Raw genomic sequence first — 20784 nt, forward strand, 5'->3', positions numbered from 1 at the left:
TGTACTTAAGGAACATGAGACTTTTTCAGATAAATAAAGGCAAATATTGCAAACTACACAAAAGGCAGCCGCTAAAGCGTTTAAGTTTCAAAATAGAACAAACGAAACAGGCTACTAAATTTTCAATTCAACTTAGAAACAAAATATTAATTCAAAAAATAAATCTTAGTTTGTTTTACAGAAGAACAGACAAAATTGACTAACTTTTGTCAATATCAAATAAACTGAGAACTAAAAGGAAATTCTCGATCTCTCCTTGTTGCATAGCTTAGCTTTTCAAACAGTTTTAACAGTTACTTTAGTCTGACAAAAGCCGAATGACGAATTAGCGCTTCCAGTCAGAGATTGAGCATGCACCGGTTTATTGTATTTCCAGACTTGCTTTTGGCACAATTTACAGTGCCAAAACACTGGCTGTTGTGAAATCCGTGGTAGCTGTTTTTTGTTGGTTCATCTTCCTTGAGAGCAGGGAGTGTGGGGGCATTTCTCCTTATTTTTATTTTCCTTATGTTGCACGCCGGTTTTCCCTGGGCTGGGGTGTAACAAACGTTAACTAGTAATGACTTCATGAACTTCTTCACAAATAAAATTTTAATCATTAAAGAAAAAATTACCAATAATCATCCCACAGATGTAATATTATCTACAGCTACTCTTAGTATCATTGATGTTAAGTTACTCTTTTTCTCCAATTGATCTTTCTGAGTTAACTTCAATAATTACTTCCTCCAAACCATCAACGTGTTTTTTAGATCCCTTTAAACAGCTGCTGTGATTTGCGGTCTCTTATTTTGCACCTTGTTCATTGAAAAACCTTCAGAGCACTTTAACAGAACAGAACTGAATAGCCCTTTATTGTCAATGTACAAAGAAATTATTGGTGATCCAGACCAACTGTGCAGGAGTAAAATATAAATAGCCAGCAGCTGCTTGTCTTTGTCTCCCTGGGGTATTCAGAGCTCTAATAAAGACTGTTGTAACTGAAGACTGTTATTCATAAACTAGACTTTGTATTTGTATTATTTTGTTTTATGTGTTTTAATGTTGTATTTGATTTTTAACTTGTAACACTGTAATAATATGCCTTCCTCGCCAAGTCTCCCCTGATGTTAATCTCAAGGGATCCCTGATTAAATAAAATAAATAAATATGAGGTCTTTAGGATAAAATAAGAAAGGAGTTTTTAAAAGCCAACTCAAGTAATAAATGCATGAACCAGTTTTTCTACATCACTCTGAGATAGGATGTTAGCATCTTTTATCCATGTCCAAATGCAAGTAAACAGTCCTACAGATTTGGATAATATGTGCATTGAAAGACCTATCCTGGTCAAAAATGACTCCAACATTCCTCACACAAAGGTCTAGCAGGATACGAATGGTGAGTTATGTTAATAAACAAAGCTGAACAGAAGAATATACAGAAATCATAAAAGATGCTGCTTGATGTAAAAATTGGAGTCGTTGCCTCAATTCTGAAACCCTGATCCAAACAGAAACACAGTTGATGCTGGCACAAAGGCAAATCATGAACCGTTTGCTCTATACCTGTCATGATCAATATGCTGGTCAGCGTCATAGATGCAGAAAGGCTTATCAATGGTGGTGCATTCATTCATGAACTCTATAGAGCCTCCAGTGTCAGCAGATATGTCGCAGATGGCCAGCAGCCTGCAGGAAGACAGAAAAGAAAACACTTATGAGGGTATAGCAGGCTGTGGGGTAAGGTGATCCAAACGGGTATGTCCTACAGGGAGGAGGCCCCAGCACAGACCCGGGACACGCTGAAGAGATCTATTGGCTGGCCTGGGAAAGGTTTGATGTTTCCTCAGATAAGTGGGGTGCCTCTGCCAACTATAGATAAGCAGAAAAAAATGGCTGGATGATTTGTTTTATTATTTTAGATGTTAATTTTATTGAAGATGTCATGAGAAGTCATGAATCACAATGCTTTTGTTTGTTTTTCAGATGTTATTTTGCCATATTTTAGTAATACGTGAACAGCTTTTGTAGTAACATGTTTTCATATTTATTCTCATATTTAACATCTCAAAAAGTTGATTCAGTTCATCTACACGTAGCGTTTTCAGTGGCAAAAAATGTTTCATCGCTCATCCACATGACTTCTTTGGTCTCAGCTGATTGCAGGTTTCCCCAACCTTATAAACAGTATATTTGCATAATGACTAAAACTAGCACCACTGAAGAACAATGAGGTCAGTTTCTTGATCATTAATATACAAAATGTCATGACCATTGATCAACAATTACTGATCAAAGACAAAAACATTATCATCCTTCTGGCAGACAAGGGTAGGTACACGGTTTTGCTAAACCAGAAACTATCATGAGAAAATTTTCTTGCTGCTCGGTTACAAAAATACTTGAAACAAGACCAGGAAGTGACTAAAGGAAGAGGGTGATAGATTGTCTGAAGCAGTTAGAACAAGACAATACTACTGACCGGATGTCATTTTTTAATTAATTAATTTTATTTTTATTTTTTCTTTTATTTGGTTTTTATTTATATATAATGTATTTTTATTATTTAGTTCCAATGATACAAAAGTCTTGTGTGATGTTACGTCTGTCTCATTTATGTTCCAGTCACTGAAGCAGGGGAGGCAGTTCACAAGAGATTACAGGATGACCCCAACCTCAACAATAGGACTCCTCTCAGCACCGACCAAGTGTGTTTGCTCTTGGAACTCTGACTTCATTCCACATATTTCACAATAGTTAGTACTACAGACTAAAACATGGGTGGGCCTTTGGCTCCCCAGTTTTACCCATTGTAGCCAACTTTTACATGGAAGAATTGGAAAAGAGTGCTCTGTTGTCCTACCCTGGAACACCACCAAGTCATTGGTTCAGGTATCATTATCATTTCATTATCATTTTTATTTATGAACTGAACAGAAACAGAAATACAAAATAAATAGTACCAAATAACTTATAATTTATAATATTAATACCAAATAATGGTCATACTGTATTAAATGCCAGTGAACACAAATGTGTTTTAGATGTGTCATCTGTAGGGGGACATTATTCCACAGTTTAGGCACTACAAACCCAAATGCTCGATTGCCTCTGTGAACGAGCCTACACCTTGGTATGGCTAAAAGCAAAAGATCATTTGAACTAAGAGATCTAGAAGTCGGATAAGGCTTCAACAGGTAAGACAAATACCCAGTAGCCTGTCCATTTGGAGCTTAGTAGGTCAACAATAAAATTTTAAAACCAATTCTGAAGTGAACAGGGAGCCAGTGAAGAGAGAGAGAGAGAGGCAAGCACTGGTGAAATATGTTCATGTCTTTTAGTTCACATCAGAAGACGAGCTGCAGCATTCTGGACCAACTGCAGTCTTGGATGGGAGGTCTGACTAACTCCAATATATAAGAAGTTACAATAGTCCAGCTGGGATCTAATAAAAAGGTAAAGGTATGTGGATGACACCTGAGTGAAAATCAAATCTCAGGACATACCACAATTCACTGATCACATTAACTGTGGACCAACTGCTTCCTAAGCAAAAACCCTTAGTGATTTCTCATCTGTCAGGAGTATTAGAACAGCTGAGACATATTTTCTCTAAACACCACGTCAGTCAGCTGAAACTGAAGAAGTCACTTGGATGACTGACGAAACCTTTCTCCCACTGAAAACGCTACCTCCAGATGATTTTCTTTTAAGATTTCCTTACCTGGATGATTGAACATCAAGACATTTTTCTTCTTTGTTATTGAAGAATGTGATAACTGGTTTGAAATGCGTTTGTTATTGTTTTTCATTAAACGGTTTTCAAATGTAACTTCAAACCTGAGTGCTTCTTAGTGTTAGACAAGTTGGTTAGTCTAATTTTTTTTTCTTGTTTAGTCAACTAAGAAATTAGTTGCCAGGAATATCCCTAAAAGATAAACATGCAATCGCTGTTGAGATGCAGTAGCTACCACCACAGTACTTTTATTCATTCAGTAGAAAAAGATTTCCAGCCTGTATTTGTGATTTTCCTGTGCTGCGTTCTTACTTGTGAGGAAGCTTAGGTGATCCCTCGTTGTATGCAGATGAGGATTTTTGTGGTCTCATGAGCATCTGAGCGTCCAGTCGCCTGAGGAGTCGAGGAGTGTGGGGGTCCCAATAAATACCATTGATCAGACAGGTTGTATAGGGTGCTACCTATAGTCAGGAAGAAACCACGGTCCAGTCATTCACTATGTGTTGAACTACAGTGTGTCAGCCATTCAGTAGTGCTTTTGAAATCTCAACTGTAATTTAAATCTACAACTACAATTCTGAAAAAGTTGGAATGGTGTGTAAAATACATATTACACATTTTCTACAACACAAAACAAAAAAATATAATACCCTGAACTGCATTAAATAATACACCAACAATAAACAGTAAGTCTCTCTCTTCTAAGTCCCTGCGAGTAAACAGTTTTATAATTGATAAATTTTTATTTATTTATTTATTTTTGCCGCCTGTCCCATTTGGTTCTTTTGCCATCAGAATTATTGTCTGAAGGCCAAAAAAGACGCCCAACAGATTTACTTTACCAAGTGGACCATCCTGGCCTTGCCGTATTGGTCCATTTGATTGACCTTTGTTTTTATTGTTTATTTATTTTATTTTATTTTCACTTGTTACATACGGGGAAGACATGACTGGGGGAAAGGAAAGGGAGAAAGAATGAGAGGGAGGGAAAGAAAAACAGCGGGGAAGAGGAGCGGTGATAAAGAAAAGAAAATTGATCAATATACTGATTTAATTTGAGTTAAGGACCTGGTTATACTACAATGGGTATGTTAGTTTATATTCACGTGCAACTCATTTTTAGTATCTTGCCCAAGAATAGTTTGCCTGGGATCAAACTATCAACCTAACAATTGGTAGATGACCTGCTCCACCTTTATAGCCACAACCTGAACAGAAAGGGTGGACAATAAGTTAGTTCCACACCCGTGGAGGCCAAAAACTCAAAAATGTTCTGTGCTAGGACCAGTTCTGTTTCTGTACAACTGCTTCCTTTACACACTATCATTCAAAGGCATAGCAAATATTTTCATTGCTATGCAGATGAAATCCAGCTTTATTGATCCATGAAGCCAGATGACACACATCAATTAGGTAAACTGCAGGCATGTCCTGGATGGGACCTGAATGACCTCTAATTTCCTGCTACTAAATTCATACAAACTGAAGTTATTGTATTTGACTTTAAAACATGTTGTATGACTACTTTAGGCTTGGTGTTTGATCACAACTGTTTTAATTTCATGTCACCTGTTATTTGACTGCTACCTAATGTGGAGATCAGGGAAATATTTTACTGCTACTATTCATAACCATCATTACCATTACATTAATTATCATTTCATCAAAGCATTTATTCAATAGATTACACATGTTCTTAGTTAAGATTATTACACCTATCACAGAGAGCTTCTGTCTGGTAAAAGGTCAGAAGCGTCAACGGGCGGGGTGAGGCCGAGTGCATTTTGAGGTCGAGACACACACACACACACAAACAGTAGTTAGACTCATGTTTAGATAAGAGTTCAAATAATAGTTTGCAAAACCTTTTAACTGTAAGATTATGTCTGCCTAAGGGACAGTTTGTTCCAGGAGATAAGCAAGAGTTAGAAGATTAATAGGAAGCACCTGGCCTCGAGACGGAGAAGATGTCCTTTTAAATGTGTCAAAAGTCGTCAACAGAACATTTGTGGTTTTTAAACTTGTGCATGTATTGTATCTGCTTTGACACATGAGGGGGCGTCATAAATAATACCCTGATGTTATAAAAACAACTGCTTGTGTATTATTGGGCGGAGATCAATGCTGTCTGTGTGCAATGTTCATCTCCCCACGTGTGTGTTCATTAAAATCATTGTTTGACTGACTCTCCTGGACCAATTGTTGTTTTTTGTGCTCACCCTCAATATTTGAACCCGTAACACTAACTTGAGCATTGTGCCTCACGTTAGGGAGTGTGTAGTTTAGTGTTTTTGTCCGATAACTTTGGAGAAACTTAGGCACCATTTTTACTGGCCTACTATGCCTAAAGATGTGGAATAATTTTGCTGCCACTCCAATTTTAAAGCATAGAGGAAATCTGGCTTTCCCAGTTGGAGCGCCCAGACTTCAGAATAACTTGCCACTTCAGAGTCTATACAGTCTTTCAAATTGCATATTAAAACTCACTTTTAATTCAAGTTCAGTTTGAGTACCATCAGGCTTGTTTTATCTTTGTTTGCTTTGTTTACATGTTAAATATATTGTCATTGCCTCATCATGTCTCATTTTTCTGTATTTGCTTTTCTATTGTGTTTTCTTGTTCATTAAGTAATTGTGAAGCTTTGGAAAAAGGATGGTATTAGTTATACTAAAATAAAGAAAATATTAAAAACAGCATTAATTGTGAAAGATTAAAATGGTAACTATGTGCATTTTAAAACTGACCTCACATATGCTTTTTGTTTTCTCAAATTAGTACTCCACACTATGGACTGTTCTCAGTCCAGCTATGGTTCCCCTACTGCTCTGCACACACAGCAACCTGCCACAGCTCAATATTCCATCTGCTACACGTTCAGCCTCCAAAAATTATTCATCTTTTATCTAACTATCGTCCACTAGTCACTATGGTATTGACAACTGATCGCTAATATGGATAAATATTGGATAATTACTAATAGATAAACACCTCTCATAACCAATATTATTCATTCCTCCCTGAACACTGGGATTGTTCCTGAAGCACTGAAAAAGGCTTCTGTTATTCCAACTCTCAAAAAGCCTGGTGCAGACCCCAATAACTTTGATAATCTTCGCCCTATATCAAATCTCCCCTTTATTTCAAAAATTCTTGAAAAAGTTGTCGCCGCCCAGCTTCATTTACATCTCAGTGACCATAATCTCTATGAACAATTTCAATCTGGTTTCCGCCCCAATCATAGCACAGAAACTGCTCTGTTAAGAATTACCAATGACCTTCTGATGGCAGCTGATTCTGGTCTCCTATCCATTCTCATCCTTCTTGATCTTAGTGCGGCATTTGATACCATTTCTCACAATATTCTCCTGAACCGGTTAGCTTCCATCGGTATTAGATGGCATGTGGCAGAGCAATAGTTCTCAAGGCCTTCTGAAGGCCAAAGTTTTTCTTTGGTTAATTTTTCACTCATTTTTTAGTCCAGTCCATGATGATTTTCAGAGGGATGGGTTTCTTGTTTGTTAAACCACTTAAAACCGACACATGATTTAAAGGCAAAAACACCTAACTCAAGAGATGAATGAATTATGGGTCTATGCATAATACAGAACCTAGCAAAGAACCAATTTTAAAATATAATATAAAAAGCTAATAACTAATAACTAGTTATTGGCTAATAGCTATTAGCCAATAACTTGCATATCTTGCCTGGTATGCATTACATTAGAAAAAGTCTTTTTGAGGAAACTGGACAAGTGGAGGACAAAAGAAGTGGCAAGCCTAAAAATAAAAAAAACAAATCTACAACAGATGAACACTATGTTTTCCATTTTTCTCCTCAACACTAGGGCTGTTCGATATAACTATATATATATCAGATGATGATATAAAAACGTCTATCGTTTCATTTTACGCTATCGTTTGTTTCGTGGTGTCGCAAAATAAACTGTTTACGGCAATATTTTTTAATCGTTTTGATGGTCACTGTAGTTGTCATGGTCGGCTGTGTGGCAGGCAGGATGAGGACCCAATCGCAAAACTCACGGACTCAAGGGATGAACTCAAAAGGCAGCTTTATTGCTGACAAGATGACAGGAAAATACAAAACTTAAACTGGGCACAATAAACTAATACTTGGAGAGAGACACAGGGAAATCCACGCAGCATGAGGGGGACTACGACACAGAACTGAGGGAGACGCAGACATAAATACACAGAGGGTTAACGAGGGAAGTGGGAGCACACGGGGAACACAGCTGACACAGATAATCATAACGAGACAGGGGAGGAGTGAACACAACATGACGCATACTGACGAGAGACTGTCAAAGTAAAACAGGAAGTACAGAGGTTCAGACAGGAGGAGAGAGCACGGGGAGAACACAGACATAACAGGCTGGGGAAAACATGGAATAAAACATGAAAGGGGACAAGGGCTCATGAATACATAGAGGGGCACACAGGGGGTGAGAGTCACAAAGGGAAAGCACACAGGGAACCACATAACAGGGCAACTCAGGAAACAGAACCTAAACAGGGAACTGAATACAAAAATACAAGAGAACTAAGAATACTGGGCCAACACGGCCCAGGACCATGACATCACCCCCCCCCCCCCCCTTAAGGGCTGGCTCCAGACAGCCCAAACACAGGAAAACAAAAAACCAAACAGAAAACGACCCAGGGCGGGCGGCGGGGGCCCAGGACGGAGGGCACGGAACAGAAAACAAAGGAGCACAGCAAACACCGGAGCCCAAGAAAAACAACCCAAAACACAGTGCAGTTCAGGGGGCCGACCATGCGGACGGGAACGGTGGAGACGTGGAAACAGTTCAGGGGGCCGGCCGCGCGGAAGGCAACGGCGACGGCGAAGGAGACGACGGAGCAGTTCAGGAGGCCGGCCGCGCGGAAGGCAGCGGCGGCGGCGAAGGAGACGGAGCCGTTCAGGAGGCCGGCCGCGCGGAAGGCAGCGGCGGCGGCGAAGGAGACGGAGCCGTTCAGGAGGCCGGCTGCATGGAATGCAGCGGCGGCTCTCCAGTGTTAGGCATGCTGGCCATGGCCTGGTGGGCACAGGACCAGACGAGGCAGGACCAGACGAGGCAGGACCAGACGACGCTGAAGCACAGGCAGAGGCTGGCCCAGGCGTAGCAGAAGCACAGGCAGAGGCTGGCCCAGGCGTAACAGAAGCACAGGCAGAGGCTGGCCCAGGCGTAACAGAAGCACAGGCAGAGGCTGGCCCAGGCGTAGCAGAAGCACAGGCGGATGCAGCTGGACCAGGCGACGACGAGGCGGTCGCAGGTGGCGGCTGGACAGGCTCCTCGGGCCCTCCAGCTGATGCGGCGTGAGGCTGAACGGGCCCCTCGGACCCTCCAGCGGAGACAGGAGGCTGAACGGGCCCCTCGGACCCTCCAGCGGAGACAGGAGGCTGAACGGGCCCCTCGGACCCTCCAGCTGATGAGGCGTGAGGCTGGACAGGCCCCTCGGACCCTCCAGCGGAGACAGGTGGCTGAACGGACGCTAACTGTAGCTGCACAGGGCACGCAGTCTGCTTAGGATGCAACGGCTGGGGCTGTGCAGGGCAAACAGTCTGTCCAAAGTTTGTCAGCACCATGCAGTCCTCAGCTGGCGGAGAAAGCTCACAAAGGCTTCCAGCTGAGGTTGGCAGTGTCTGAGCGGGTTGCTGTGCTATGAACTGAGCTGGTGACAGAGGTAATGACAGAGCTAATAATGACTGAGCCGTTAACTGAACAGGCAATGGAGTAAGACACTGAGGTGGTAACAGAGCGGATGACTGAGTGGGTAATGGAGCCGTTAACTGTGCTAAAGACTGAACTGGTGACAAAACAGGAAACTGTGCTAATAACTGAGCCACTGACTGAGTTATGGACAGCAAAGCCAGTTGTAGTGGGAGTTGCGCTTGTGGTAGATTAGGTGTCTGGCTCTGGGCTGCTCTCCTCCGGGGAACAGGAATGGGTGCTGGGCCTGGCCGAACACCAGCCATCCCCACCCGAGGAACAGATACGGGTGCAGGGACGAGCTGGGCTCTGGCTGCCTTTACCCTGGGGGCTGGTGTAGGTGCAGGAGCTAGCTGGACCTCTGTCGCTCCCACCCGAGGAACTGAACCGGTTAGCTTCCATCGGTATTAGTCATACCCCACTTACCTGGTTTACCTCCTATCTCTCAGACCGCACTCAGTTTATCCAACTTAAATCCCATTCTTCAACTCTCTACCCTGTTTCTGCTGGTGTGCCCCAGGGTTCAGTATTGGGGCCTCTTTTATTCATTATTTATATGCTTCCTCTTGGTTATATATTCCGAAAATATAATATAAATTTTCACTGTTATGCCGATGACACCCAGCTCTACCTTTCCTCTAAACCCAATTCATCCCTCCCACCTACCTCCCTCTCAGACTGTCTTATTGAGATTAGATCTTGGTTCTCCTCCAATTTCCTCAAACTTAACAGTAATAAAACTGAAGTTTTACTTGTTGGTACACCATCTATCTTAACCAAATCCCACAGCTTTTCCATTAACGTTGAAAATTCTCCCACCCTTCCCTCCCCTCAGGTTAAGAGTTTGGGTATCATACTTGATAATACTCTTTCATTCCAGTCTCACATTAATTACATAACACGGTCTGCTTACTTCCATTTACGTAATATTCACCGACTCCGTCCCTTCCTCACTCCCCATGCTGCTGCCATCCTTGTCCATAGTCTTATTACGTCCCGTATTGATTACTGTAATTCCCTCCTATTTGGTCTCCCTAAAAAGTCCCTTCATAAACTTCAACTTCTTCAAAATTCTGCAGCTCGGGTCATAACTTACACTCCGTTAAGTGCTCATATTACCCCAGTTCTTCAGCAGCTTCACTGGTTGCCCATAGAAGCCAGGATAAATTTTAAAATCTTACTTCTTACATACAAGTGTATCCATAAATCTGCTCCTTCATATTTGTGTGACCTACTCCATATCACCACTGTTTCCCGCCCTCTCAGATCATCATCTGCTATTCATCTTACTGTTCCGTCCTCACACCTTATTACTATGGGGAACAGAGCTTTCAGTCGCTCTGCTCCTCGGCTCTGGAACTCTCTTCCTCCTGCACTAAGAAATATTGACTCCCTCTCCATATTCAAGACACAGCTCAAAACACATCTGTTTAAACTGGCTTATTCGCTTTAATGCTGATTTTATTTGTTGTCACGCTCTGTTTTGTAATTTTAACTTATTTTATGTATTTTATGACTATTGTTCCTTTTATTAATTGTGTTTTTTTTTGTAAGGTGACCTTGGGTTTCTGAAAGGCGCCCTCAAATAAAATGTATTATTATTATTATTATTATTAATGTCAATGTGTGTGCTGGTCAGGCTGACATTTATGATAACCGTATAATATTTTAGTGTTGTTGAAACGTGTTACAATGGAAAAATTAACTCTTGACCTCTTAACTCTGAACTCCTACAGGGGCTATGACACCAATAGAGTAAATTCACAGACTCCGCCCCCAGCACCATAGGCTTCAATCGAAGCTGAAGTGAAGCCGTTTCAAAACATTTTGCTCTACATATTTGAGTTGTTTGCTATGCTAGGCAAGTCATTTTTTCAAAGATTGTTTCAATTATTATTGAAAAGGCATTAGCCATGTTGCTCGCTGATAGCATAACATTCTGTTTTAGCTAGCTGAAAGGTATTGTTTGCGGGCAAATACCACAGCCTTGAAAAAAAGCTTGCATGTGAATTTTCAGTCAAACTTTTGGTCAAATACACCTAAAACAATGTCTAGAATGTGAAATGTTGGTATAATGGTGCTACTTGAAGCCTGAAAATGATCTCCCATAAAAAAAAAAAAACCGCGCAAACAGCAGTAGCAGATGTCCTGACTGGGTTCTACGTTAGCATTTAGATCCCTCCAGAGTTTTGTGCACACGGTTTAGGTAAAAATGAAAAAGGTTGAGGCTTTACATTTAGTTCAGTATTACCTGTTGCCTGTGTCCTTGTCTTTTGGGAAAATACTTTACACAAGTAATGGCTCAAAGAGAATTCTTTTTTTTTTTACTGTGCTGCAATTGATTTGTGCCACTAATTTTTATTCAATCTCCGCACAGGATATGCTTGTGAAGATGGAATATGGGGAAGAGCAGAAGTTCGTTGAAGTTCCACAAAGTGATGAATGAAGGACATGCATATTGTATTAAAGAAATAAGTGAGAGAATGCTGTTATTTGCATTTACCAGCTCACCTATGTCAGACCTTTTGATAAACAACATTCTAATGAAAGTGAGAACATGTATACTGTTACATCTTTCAGAAAATGTTTTGTGGTGCACAGTTCAGAATAAATGTTTTTCAAAAACCATTGCGTCTTTTTAGTAAATGTTTATTTCCAAAAGAAATTTCTAGAAGTTCAGAACAGTAAAATTCCCGCTTTTTAGAATTAATTAGAAGAAAACTCTTACGTAGTTAAACTAAAATACTCTTTGAGAGTTAATATATAAACTCTTAACACCTAGTTAGCATTAGTAAGTGTTAAATTATCAACTCCAGACAGATTTGGTGTTTAACACTAAATCAGAGTTAACGTACCAACTCTCCAAAAAGAGTTAAATTAACACTCTCTGGTGTGGACCCATATAGACACTTTAATAGTGTTGAAATCAAATCTGACAGTGTTAATTTGGACATGCCAGAGACAAACTTAACACTACAGCTGCAACTATCTTACTTAGGTTTTAATGTTGATTAATATCTAAGCATTGACTTTTTGAAAACCCAACCTTAAATATGTTGGCAATACATCGCTAAGTAGCTTATTATTTTAATGTATCTGACTGATTTCACTGGGTGACATTAATTCACGGGGCACATTCCTCATAAAGCAGATAAGACAGTTACAGACAGTTCCATCACACTGGAAAAAAGTCTTAAGCGAATGTGAGTCCAAATGGTGTGTGTCTCTATGTTAGCCAGGATGTACCCTGCCACTCGCCATGTGGCAGAGCAATAGTTCTCAAGGCCTTCTGAAGGCCAAAGTTTTTCTTTGGTTACTTTTTCACTCATTTTTTAGTCCAGTCCATGATGATTTTCAGAGGGATGGGTTTCTTGTTTGTTAAACCACTTAAAACCGACACATGATTTAAAGGCAAAAACACCTAACTCAAGAGATGAATGAATTATGGGTCTATGCATAATACAGAACCTAGCAAAGAACCAATTTTAAAATATAATATAAAAAGCTAATAACTAATAACTAGTTATTGGCTAATAGCTATTAGCCAATAACTTGCATATCTTGCCTGGTATGCATTACATTAGAAAAAGTCTTTTTGAGGAAACTGGACAAGTGGAGGACAAAAGAAGTGGCAAGCCTAAAAATAAAAAAAACAAATCTACAACAGATGAACACTATGTTTTCCATTTTTCTCCTCAACACTAGGGCTGTTCGATATAACTATATATATATCAGATGATGATATAAAAACGTCTATCGTTTCATTTTACGCTATCGTTTGTTTCGTGGTGTCGCAAAATAAACTGTTTACGGCAATATTTTTTAATCGTTTTGATGGTCACTGTAGTTGTCATGGTCGGCTGTGTGGCAGGCAGGATGAGGACCCAATCGCAAAACTCACGGACTCAAGGGATGAACTCAAAAGGCAGCTTTATTGCTGACAAGATGACAGGAAAATACAAAACTTAAACTGGGCACAATAAACTAATACTTGGAGAGAGACACAGGGAAATCCACGCAGCATGAGGGGGACTACGACACAGAACTGAGGGAGACGCAGACATAAATACACAGAGGGTTAACGAGGGAAGTGGGAGCACACGGGGAACACAGCTGACACAGATAATCATAACGAGACAGGGCAGGCGTGAACACAACATGACGCATACTGACGAGAGACTGTCAAAGTAAAACAGGAAGTACAGAGGTTCAGACAGGAGGAGAGAGCACGGGGAGAACACAGACATAACAGGCTGGGGAAAACATGGAATAAAACATGAAAGGGGACAAGGGCTCATGAATACATAGAGGGGCACACAGGGGGTGAGAGTCACAAAGGGAAAGCACACAGGGAACCACATAACAGGGCAACTCAGGAAACAGAACCTAAACAGGGAACTGAATACAAAAATACAAGAGAACTAAGAATACTGGGCCAACACGGCCCAGGACCATGACATCACCCCCCCCCCCCCCCTTAAGGGCTGGCTCCAGACAGCCCAAACACAGGAAAACAAAAAACCAAACAGAAAACGACCCAGGGCGGGCGGCGGGGGCCCAGGACGGAGGGCACGGAACAGAAAACAAAGGAGCACAGCAAACACCGGAGCCCAAGAAAAACAACCCAAAACACAGTGCAGTTCAGGGGGCCGACCATGCGGACGGGAACGGTGGAGACGTGGAAACAGTTCAGGGGGCCGGCCGCGCGGAAGGCAACGGCGACGGCGAAGGAGACGACGGAGCAGTTCAGGAGGCCGGCCGCGCGGAAGGCAGCGGCGGCGGCGAAGGAGACGGAGCCGTTCAGGAGGCCGGCCGCGCGGAAGGCAGCGGCGGCGGCGAAGGAGACGGAGCCGTTCAGGAGGCCGGCTGCATGGAATGCAGCGGCGGCTCTCCAGTGTTAGGCATGCTGGCCATGGCCTGGTGGGCACAGGACCAGACGAGGCAGGACCAGACGAGGCAGGACCAGACGACGCTGAAGCACAGGCAGAGGCTGGCCCAGGCGTAGCAGAAGCACAGGCAGAGGCTGGCCCAGGCGTAACAGAAGCACAGGCAGAGGCTGGCCCAGGCGTAACAGAAGCACAGGCAGAGGCTGGCCCAGGCGTAGCAGAAGCACAGGCGGATGCAGCTGGACCAGGCGACGACGAGGCGGTCGCAGGTGGCGGCTGGACAGGCTCCTCGGGCCCTCCAGCTGATGCGGCGTGAGGCTGAACGGGCCCCTCGGACCCTCCAGCGGAGACAGGAGGCTGAACGGGCCCCTCGGACCCTCCAGCGGAGACAGGAGGCTGAACGGGCCCCTCGGACCCTCCAGCTGATGAGGCGTGAGGCTGGACAGGCCCCTCGGACCCTCCAGCGGAGACAGGTGGCTGAACGGACGCTAACTGTAGCTGCACAGGGCACGCAGTCTGCTTAGGATGCAACGGCTGGGGCTGTGCAGGGCAAACAGTCTGTCCAAAGTTTGTCAGCACCATGCAGTCCTCAGCTGGCGGAGAAAGCTCACAAAGGCTTCCAGCTGAGGTTGGCAGTGTCTGAGCGGGTTGCTGTGCTATGAACTGAGCTGGTGACAGAGGTAATGACAGAGCTAATAATGACTGAGCCGTTAACTGAACAGGCAATGGAGTAAGACACTGAGGTGGTAACAGAGCGGATGACTGAGTGGGTAATGGAGCCGTTAACTGTGCTAAAGACTGAACTGGTGACAAAACAGGAAACTGTGCTAATAACTGAGCCACTGACTGAGTTATGGACAGCAAAGCCAGTTGTAGTGGGAGTTGCGCTTGTGGTAGATTAGGTGTCTGGCTCTGGGCTGCTCTCCTCCGGGGAACAGGAATGGGTGCTGGGCCTGGCCGAACACCAGCCATCCCCACCCGAGGAACAGATACGGGTGCAGGGACGAGCTGGGCTCTGGCTGCCTTTACCCTGGGGGCTGGTGTAGGTGCAGGAGCTAGCTGGACCTCTGTCGCTCCCACCCGAGGAACTGAGACGGGTGCAGGAGTCGGCAGGGTCACGGCTGACCTCACCCGGGGAACTGGAACAGGAGCAGGCAAAGTCTGGGTGTCCATCAACCCCACCCGAGGAGCAGGTACGGGTGCCGGGATGATAGGAGCCTCTGCCAGTCTGGGAACAGAAGCAGGGACCAGCTGGACCTCAGCTACCCTCTCCCGAAGAACTGATACGGGAGCTAGGGAAGGCTGGGCCCACGCTGCCTTGGTTACAGAAACTGAAGCGGGAGAGCTGAGCTCAGGAGCAGAAACAGACACAGGGAAAACAGAGTTAGTGGAGCTAGAAACAGTGTTAGCGAACAGAGATTCATGGCGGGCCACTCCTAGCGACTCTGTAGGCCTTAAGCTGTCCATCTTAGGAGTAACAGTCTCTAAAACAGTCATTGCACAGGAAGATCCAGGTTTAGCAGAGTCAGAGTCTGTAATACCGGGCACAAAGGGATCCGTTATGGACACAGGAGCATTCACACAGACCGTTTCTAAATATACAGGTTGGGGAGCAGCATAGTCCAGGAGTGGAGACACACCACTCACAGTCTCACACTCAGCAGGTACAGAGACCGCAGAACTGTTAACTTCACAGTGCTGTTCACAAGTATGCGGCTCAAAAACGGTCTTTTGCTTCTCTACGGTGAAATAATCTGTCTGTGAGTTAATTGCTGCTGACCTGGGAGGAGCACAGGAAACATAGTCGCTCTCAAACACGGGCGTGAGGGTAGGCACTGCAGGACCAGAATTAACAGACCCAGAGTTAATGGCCTCAGGGATGACGCGCACGGGGCTTATAGTGCCAGGATTCTTTAATTTAGCATGAACAGCAGTCTCTAGAGTGGTGATGAAGTCAGTCTCGTGCGTAATAGAAGCGGAGGCGAACGTAGAAACAGTATGAGGCCTAGAAACACAGTCATATTCAACCTTTTTGTTCTTCTCTGGTGAGTTACGGACGTGAAAAACAGCGGACTCAGAAAACGAATACTGTCCGAGACGGTCGGGCTTGGAACTCGCATGGAAAAAGCAGTCAGATTCACTCACCACCGGAGCTTGCTCAGTAACTTTAGCGTGGCGACGGCGTGAGCGTCGTGTTTTCCCGGGAACTGTGCCGTGAGTTCCCGAGGCAGTGGGCGCAGGCACTTCGGTGATGTCGGCTGGCTGAGCCGATGACGAACCAGGCTGCGCCGGAGAGACAGGGAGCTTGTGCAGCTCTGAGCGCGGAAGTCCCAGGTAGAGCGCAAAAGCCTGCAGCGGGGTAAGGCCGTTTGTCGTCGGCTCGAAACCACTCCCCGACCGCCGAGTAACCCTCTTCTTTGCGCGGGACGTGGGCGGCGACCGGAGAGGCGAACCAGAAGTCGAAAATGCCGGAGGAGTTGTGGCAGGCGATAGGCTGACTCCTCCAACTCTTCTTACCGTGGGGCGGTGTGGGGAAAAAGCAGCAGCCTTTGCCATTTGGACGCTGCGCGGCCCACCTAGCGCCCATAGAGTCCCATGAAAGGCAGACTCGTGCTCCCGGGCGTGCCGAGCCTCCTGCCTTCTCCTCTCGTTAGGGAAGGCGGAGTTTGCACGCTGCCGGTTCCGAACGGAGTTTGCTGGGTCCATTACTGGTCGTAGTCTTCTGTCATGGTCGGCTGTGTGGCAGGCAGGATGAGGACCCAATCGCAAAACTCACGGACTCAAGGGATGAACTCAAAAGGCAGCTTTATTGCTGACAAGATGACAGGAAAATACAAAACTTAAACTGGGCACAATAAACTAATACTTGGAGAGAGACACAGGGAAATCCACGCAGCATGAGGGGGACTACGACACAGAACTGAGGGAGACGCAGACATAAATACACAGAGGGTTAACGAGGGAAGTGGGAGCACACGGGGAACACAGCTGACACAGATAATCATAACGAGACAGGGCAGGAGTGAACACAACATGACGCATACTGACGAGAGACTGTCAAAGTAAAACAGGAAGTACAGAGGTTCAGACAGGAGGAGAGAGCACGGGGAGAACACAGACATAACAGGCTGGGGAAAACATGGAATAAAACACGAAAGGGGACAAGGGCTCATGAATACATAGAGGGGCACACAGGGGGTGAGAGTCACAAAGGGAAAGCACACAGGGAACCACATAACAGGGCAACTCAGGAAACAGAACCTAAACAGGGAACTGAATACAAAAATACAAGAGAACTAAGAATACTGGGCCAACACGGCCCAGGACCATGACAGTAGTGGCTATATTAATTTCTTAAAGTTCTCTCTTTCTCTTATATTTTATATAACCACACTACAGACGGACAAGCGCCTGTTTTTATGCGTTGTCGTTAGCAACAACGACGGTAACACCATCGCGTGTCCGCTTGTTTATGTTTCACATAAACCTTTCACAATAAAGCTCAAGATCCTGTTGAGACTTTTCAAAATAAACTGAATCACGTGAAAGAGCGGATTATTTACAGATGAGAATTAAAAAAGAGCCGCCAGGTGCTAAAAAATAAACCTTAGACTCAAACGTTAGAACAGGCTTTTCCCCGCAGCACGCCGTGTAATAAATACTCACAAAAAAAACGGCGCCCTTTACAACTTATGTCTAAAAATGTATTGTTTCATGCATCTGTTAAAACACTCGACTCCAGCTACATGATGCGCAGCTGGAAACACTTTACGCAAGACGAGATTCACAGAATTTACAGAAAATGTTACATTTTTGTGATTTATATCGTTATCGGGACGATAGATGTCTTATATCGGGATATGAGATTTTGGTCATATCGCATAGCCCTACTCAACACCATACCTAACCAACACCTCATCGTCTCCTCTGTTCACTTAACCTACATGTCCCTGAGGACACTCTCTGCCACTTCATCTAACAACTTCTGCATCCAGTAATGCCATTTCTGCATGCATGTACATTTCCAGAATTCCATATTCTTTTCTAACCGACATCCAACCTGTGGGTCAAATGCACTAACAATATTCACACCTTCATTTTCCAGCTTCAAATTCATGATGCTGTCTGACACTATTCTTTCAAGATTACCCCTACTCCTTTCCATTTGCTCTCTACAGCAAAGTAGAACAGTCCAAATCCAGTGCTACTGACCTTGCTACCCTTCCACCTGGCCTCATGCACACACAATAACTCACTCTTCCTTCTCTCCATGTCAGTGAGCTCTCTCTCTTTACCAGTCATAGACCCTCCTTTTAAAGTCCCAACTCTCCCCTCCATAATCACATACCTTACCCCTTTCCTTTCCCTAATCTCTAATAATCTATATAAAAACATAGGGATTACCATGGTAAACACAGATCTAGAACCCTGCAAGTGGGCTTTATATTTCTACTTAAATGACACATCAATACAGCATGTGTTTTGAAATGCCAGCACAACTTGACTTATTCATGTCTTATGTGGGCAGCACGGAGGTCAGCAAGAAGGTCCTGAGTTCAATTACACCATCAGACCGGGGTCGTTCTGTGTGGAGTTTGCATGTTCTCCCCGTGTTTGCATGGGTTCCCTCCAGGTACTCCGGCTTCCTCCCACCGTCCAAAGACATGCAGTTTGTGGGGATAGGTTAATTGATTAATCCAGATTGCCCATAGGTGTGAATGCGGGAGTGAATGTGAGCGCTGTCATGTGGCTGTCTGTCTCTGTGTGTTAGCCCTGCAACAGACTGGCGACCTGTCCAGGGTGTACCCCGCCTCTCGCCCTAGGACAACTGGGATAGGCTCGAGCACCTATCCTGAAAAGGATAAGCGGAAGCGAATGGATGGATGGATGGATGGATGGATGGATGCCTTATGTGTTGCTGACTGAAGTAGAGGACAAGGCCCCTGAATAACAGACGGGGGTTGGAGTAATGTTGTAAGCAGGCCTTAGTGACAGACAAAAATTAAGTAACTCACGCTGGTCCTGAAGTGGGAAGTGTACAGTTCTGGATGGATCTCGTACTCAATGGGGTCATAGATGCCGTCACTCTTTCTTACAAGGTGGTGGTGTCGGCTAAGGACGGTGGCATACACTTTGGTCATATCTGGCAAGAAAACATACAGTTTGCTCTAGTTAAATTACATAATATAACTTAATGATAGTGATAAAAACGAACAAACACAATTGCATAATAAAAGGTTGTAGGAATACAGTTAGCTTTAGCCATAAATTAGTATATATCTAATCTTAATGTCACATTAATGATTCTAGTAATATTTTGACTTAATCTTTAATGATAATACAGTGAACTGACTTTGAATCCTAATAATTAGAGAGGTTTACTGTGGTGCAGGGCTCTAGACTAACTTTTTGCCATGGGCGTACCGGTACGCCTAACTTTAAAAAGTTAGGCGTACCGGCACAAAAGTTAGGCGCTCACAAATTTTATAATAATTTATATAATATAATGTGTTTTTCTGGATACACTGTGCTTTTTCAGCATTCAAAGATTGATGACACCGTGTCAGAGCACTGGCTATGAATTTCAGAAGGATCAGGCCTTAACTTAACAGAAAAGTGAGCAATAGTTCTTTTCCTATTGCAGCTACATCCACTTCTGTCGTGCCTAGGCTGCTCACTAGGGCTGGGTATCATCACTGATTTCTATAATCCATTCGATTCCGGTTTTCAAAGTCCCGATTCGATTCAACTTAGCCTCAGACAGTCAGAAATATTATAATTCTGATCATTTATCAGTACTGACTTCATCAGAATTGTGAAAATCACAGCAGATGCCTTTGTGTGAAAGTAACTGAGAATAAAACACAGAAAAACATGAAGGAGATTTTCCTGGTCTGGCTTTTTATAGCAGATAACCTTAAAAATATTCTACAATGTTCTGCATATAAAGTTTAAATTTCTTCAGTATTGAACAACAGAAAAAATAGGCTTTCTTGTCCGAGGTCATTTAAGTGAAAAAAAGAAAAAGAAAAGAAAAAGACAGCAGCCACAGAGCTGTAAACAACGGTAGACTGGTGGGTAATAAGTGAATGAATAATACAGAAAACAGAGATTGGAGACGGGAAACTGTTCTTGAAGTATAGAGAGAGAGCTAGCTGTGCATGGAGTGTGATTTTAATAGTCGTGGAAGCAAAACAGCAAAATTCATGACAACATTGATCAAATGTGAAGCGCAGTTTGCTGCTTCTTTTGCTGCTGGCTCGGTGAATTTTGGTTGGAGAGACAAAACCTGCAGCTCAGAATCAGCACAAAAAGACGTAAACACAGCGCGGACCGGACGCATCAGAATCCCTAAGCTCCGACAGCGTGTCCGTCTACGGGCCGTCGGGTGAGAAAGCCAAGAAAGACAAAGTTGATTCTGATGCGTCGGTCCGTTCTGTGTTTACGT

General features: G+C 43.7%; 1 protein-coding gene across 1 annotated transcript in view; it reads right to left on the reverse strand.

Moving 5' to 3' along the window:
* The window catches only part of aass (aminoadipate-semialdehyde synthase), a 115554-nt gene that overhangs the window by 41293 nt on the left and 53477 nt on the right, over positions 1–20784 (reverse strand). Inside the window, exons 8-10 of the mRNA XM_086299781.1 lie at positions 19352–19479; positions 4030–4178; positions 1548–1670 (exon numbers count right to left, since the gene is read on the reverse strand). Coding sequence (XP_086155907.1) covers positions 1548–1670; positions 4030–4178; positions 19352–19479 — 400 coding nt within the window. The remainder of the gene's footprint in view (positions 1–1547; positions 1671–4029; positions 4179–19351; positions 19480–20784) is intronic.

Source organism: Aulonocara sp. 'chitande type north' Nkhata Bay, linkage group LG7 (genome assembly GCF_057382095.1).
Source record: "Aulonocara sp. 'chitande type north' Nkhata Bay isolate Kocher_YH1m ecotype deep benthic linkage group LG7, A_spYH_male_GT1.1, whole genome shotgun sequence".
Lineage (NCBI taxonomy): Eukaryota > Metazoa > Chordata > Actinopteri > Cichliformes > Cichlidae > Aulonocara > Aulonocara sp. 'chitande type north' Nkhata Bay.